Source organism: Geospiza fortis, unplaced genomic scaffold (genome assembly GCF_000277835.1).
Source record: "Geospiza fortis unplaced genomic scaffold, GeoFor_1.0 scaffold54, whole genome shotgun sequence".
Lineage (NCBI taxonomy): Eukaryota > Metazoa > Chordata > Aves > Passeriformes > Thraupidae > Geospiza > Geospiza fortis.
Window position 1 is genome coordinate 17,977,073 of NW_005054301.1, and position 4,889 is coordinate 17,981,961.

General features: G+C 38.5%; 1 protein-coding gene across 4 annotated transcripts in view; it reads left to right on the forward strand.

Annotated features, from left to right (window-relative positions):
* Window positions 1–4,889, forward strand: part of SIPA1L1 (signal induced proliferation associated 1 like 1) — a 200,608-nt gene that overhangs the window by 181,786 nt on the left and 13,933 nt on the right. For all 4 annotated transcript variants that reach the window (XM_031065729.1, XM_005417549.2, XM_014310981.2 and 1 more), the window contains one exon: window positions 467–906. In XM_031065729.1, the coding sequence (XP_030921589.1) occupies window positions 467–906 (440 nt within the window). The remainder of the gene's footprint in view (window positions 1–466; window positions 907–4,889) is intronic.

A 4,889-nucleotide genomic window follows, 5' to 3' on the forward strand; every position in this document is an offset into this window, starting at 1 on the left:
AAGTGGCTATGCTCTTTGACTTTTTGATAGGCAATTGGATTACTAAAATAGCATTCACTTTCTATGGATTGGTTGTGCTTCATGTTCTAAAACATTACAGTCTTAAAATTAGAATATTTTTAATTATTGTAGTTATAAATCAAGTCAAAGTCTACTTAGTTTAGCCAATTTCATTGGACTGGACTGAGCAGAACTGTGCTTGGAAGGAACCACTGCAAGATATTCTGGGATAAAATATAATAGACTCAGGCTTTCCCTGCTTTCCAAATCCATAAGAAACATTTTTTTATGTGCACCCAGCGCAGAGATGTGCATTGTGTTGGAATCCAATTTTTAGAGTTTATTAGTCTCCTCAGTGTATCTATCCAATACCTCCAGGTAGGAGAGCTCCTACTGTACAGTGGTGACATTTGTAACCCTTTATTTTCTCTTCTCCATTGCCATAATTTTGTTGTTTCTTCTGTAGTCTGACAGCCACTACTCCAGCCATTCCAGCAGCAATACACTGTCCAGCAATGCCTCCAGCGCTCACAGCGATGAGAAATGGTATGACAGTGGAGAGCGCACGGAGTCGGAGCTCAACAGCTACAACTACCTTCAAGGGACATCAGCCGACAGCGGCATTGACACCACTTCCTATGGGCCCAGCCACGGCAGCACCGCCTCCCTGGGGGCTGCCACCTCGCCCCGCACAGGCCTGGCCAAGGAGAAGGTGGCCCCGCTGTGGCACAGCTCCAGCGAAGTGGTCTCCATAGCAGACAGGACATTGGAAAAGGACAGCCACATGGACCGGAAAGCTGAATCTTCACTCAGCCTGGATATTCACAATAAGAGTCAGCCTGCCTCCAACCCTCTCACAAGGGAGAACAGTGCTTACAGTTTAAGTGATGCTGTCTCACATACAAGGTAATTTTCACCTCTTGTATGATTGCCCCCCCCATCATTTTCCCATTTTCACTCTCTAACCTATCAAAAGTGAGAAGTGGATGTTGAAGAGAAGGGTTTCTACTTAAGTTAATCAGCGTTTTGAAAGATTTCACTGTGCAGAATGCTTGAAATTAAGACCATCTTTAGTCTTCGCATCTGCTACTCCTTATACTACTAAAAGTCTTTAAGAGCATATTCAGTACTAAACTGCTGCTACCGAACTATGTGTAAGACAGACATGTCTGATATGTTCATGGAGAATATCTTGTAACAACTGGAGTTAATGTGTGGATCAGAAAGGAGATCTGTCCATGTTATTAATGAATAGTTTAATGTTGGATTTATTCTTAGTCCTGTAAGTACTCATTTCAGATGTTTTGCATTTCTTTCCCCCAGTCTTTGTGTTTGGAAATCTGCTCGCAGTTGGTATGATCAATAGTGAGAGCAATTTGCTCGGGAGTGCTAACATGTAGATTAATCTCATTCTGCTGCAAGCTTGTGGGTATGACAAGTTACAGTCACCTTCCCTCTCTCCCTCAGTTTTGCCATTTGTAAAATCAGCAATATCAAGTACGTCTGTAATGTGCTTAAACACCTCAAATGGAAGATACACACGTTACAAGTTAATTGGTGCTACTACAACCAGAAAGTATTCCATTTTCCTAACCCATTTTCCAAGAAATATTCAGCATGCTTTCAAAAAAATATTCCTACTCTGTCATACTAGCAGCAAGAAAAAACCCATAGGTCTTTCAGGGAGGATGTGGGATCATCATAATTTGTTTGCCTTGTGGAGCTTGACTGTTGCATTTTTATTCTTAAGGCACCTCTGTTTTGAGTGTGTAGCAAAAATACCTGCAGACTGGAAGTCCAAACCAATTTCTGGTTATTGTGTTGAACAAAGCCACTGTGCAAGACTAGATGTTTGAGAGCAGGTCACTAATTCCTCATACAGTAGCTGTAAATAAGAGGTTGTCGTAGAGACTATAATGTTCTCCATGTGCTTTGTCATGGTGATTTTCATTAAGTAATCCATTAATGGTGGTCCCAGTCTGGTTTACTGCCTCTCTTCATTGGCCATTTTTGGCACCAAAACTCATGCTCAATTGATAGAAATCCCACCCAGGTCTTTGAGACTGGTGTGTTTCCAGTAGCTGCATATGCATGAAGGACTTGAGCAAGTCTGGAGAAAACACTCTGCAGAGGGACTTAGGTTTCTGCCATGTTTGTGTGCTTCCCTTTCTTGAAGGTAAAAAGTCTATATGATTGTCTGCAGTGTTACACCTTTTATTTTCAGATAAGCATGTTTTATGTGCATTTTTTAACACTCAGTAGAATTTACGACATGTCCTGCAGTACTTGTCTGAATGTGACTGGAAGTGACATCAAGTGTTGAGATTATTATACAAAATGCTGATTGCAATAAAGTTAGTAGCATTGTCATTTGGAAGGATTTGTTCTGAAGCCACTTAAAGAATCCTGGAAAATTTATGTAAGTCATGGAAACTTTATTGTAAAGCCTAATAGAATGGCATCTTTGTCTATCTGTGGTTCTGGTCTCTTCTTCAAGCACCAAATAGGGTTAGTTCCCTAGAAAAGCTGAGAAAATTTTATAGAAAGAAACACTTTGCAGGGCGGGCACACCATGACAGTTCTTTTGTTCCATATATAATATACTTTGCAACATGCCTGCAAGCTGGTGTCTAGGTTGTTGTCTCGTTATTTATTATATTATAATATTGTGTCACCAGACATGGTGTTTTCTCTAGTTGGTGTGGATTAATTAACATGATGTTTCTCTGATCGTATTGGAATTATTCTCCTTTTCATTTGGGGCTGTCACTGAAATTTCCAGATACAGGTTTCCTGGGCTTTATTCTGGAGAAAACAGTTGAGGTTTCTTTTGGCCAAGTTTCATTTAAAACTGAGATGTTAATAATGCAACTCTTTACAAAAAGGTGTAGTAGCAGTTTGTAGAACACGTGGGACATGATACTTGAGAAATGCAGAAATACTTGCACACACATCGTTTGTTATGGCAGATTATAAACAGATTGACTAATGTTCCTTCTTTATTACTTCTTATTTTGAAGACCAGAGCATGTATTTGATGCCTCACAATCAAACAAAGGCACAGTCTAGGATAAAAAGCTTTGATTTTGTTTCTTGAGGCATCCTCAGTTGGTTGCACACTGAACAGCAGTGGAACCCTAGGTCATCCAGCTGTTTGTTCCCAACTCCTTTCTCATTACTTCCTCTGTGGAGGCACAAAAGCTTGGAGCTGGAAGCTGGTTAAAGTGGCTCTTCCAAAAGACAAGCACAGATTATGGAGATTATTATGAAGATGCCTGCTTCACGAAGGTGAAGGAGGGGAGACGAAAGAAAGATTCTGAACAGGCTACTTTTCATGAGAAATGAACAGCTTAATTGGTGTGTTTCTCTATCGGCTTCTAAATTGCTATCCTTTGTTGCTTCTCATTTTTTTATCTTTTGCCTGTGGATGCCATAATGTCTGGAATGTCTTTAAAATTAGGTTTGTGAGCAAGAAGAAAAGGAATATGGCCCTAAAAAGATCTCTGTGACAAAAGAAAAGAAAATAACTACAAATTAGAGTGTTTGTGTCTGTAGAAGACAAGAGTGATAATTACAGCTCAGATCATTTAATGGTGCATAAAAGAACTTGTACCTGAGAACTGGTGGCAAAATGTAAATTACAGTGATTAACTTTTATAGCAGAGCTTCTGGCTGGGTTTTATTTTTCTTTTCCACCCCCATTCCCAAAGTCCTTCCTGATGATTGTGCAGATTTCTCATAGCATCCCAGGAGAACTGCATTATGTAGGCCAGTAATTATACGGAGTCATTATAGCTGAATGTCATTAAATGAAGCAGTATATGCTGATGGCATGAGTTCCTTACCAAAAAAAAAATTAAATCAAACTTTCATTTCTACCTAAGCTATACAGTTTCTTATTGTCTTCTTACCAAAATTAAAAGGATAATCTTGACTATTTGTAATCAAGTACATTTTTTATTAATTCTGATTATTTTAAGATACTTATAATATTATTTATTGTAGAGTGCTTTTATGAATGGCTCATCTGAAATTCTTGCAGACAGTCATGTAGTATTTGAATGGTTTTTATAATTCAGTCCTTGGTGTCTCAGTAATTGAAGTGGGAGATAAGGGACCAATAGTGGTCCCTTATCTCTGTGTCCTGAGAAAGAGGACTCAGTCTCTTCCAGATACAACTGAGCTGGTCTAGGCATCTGTTGCAGTATGATGAATTCTCTGCATGCTTCCTGGTGTCAAATATTCTAGTAACTTCCCATCACTACCATAGTGCTCGAGCTCTGATTTAGTTTTTGTAGAATATATCCAAAGACTTTTGCTCTCCAAATAGGCTCTCATTTAACAATTGTGGCTCTATACCTGTCAGTATACTGTTGGCCTGCCTGTGTTTACTGGTAGGGTGAAAATCTTCAGTCATATTCACAATTCTGTGCATAGTCCTGAAGCAGAATATCCTCCCAAAAATACTATATTGTAAAAACCACACCTCAAAATATGCAATGCCCCTTAAAGAAAACTGTATTTTAAATTGCATGCTAATTTTCCTAGCATTTACCAGGCTGCTCTTGGCGCCTATTATATTATGCATATTATCATAAATATTCAAATAATAAGACCTAAAATGCACAATGTGTATTTATAGTATGTTATATAATAAATATTATACATATATATGCATCTTACATAAATTTTATGTCAAGCATAATTAACATCATTGTTGCCTTCTTTCCCCAGTAACACTAAGGATCAACACCAGTAGCCTATCCAGGAGCTGAATATTTATTTTTACTGGTTTTTATTAACGAATTATTTGTCACAACTAGCACTTCCTTGAGAAATATTTGATGGGTTGAAAAATTCTGGAATGTGGACAGAGATTTCTTTCTCCT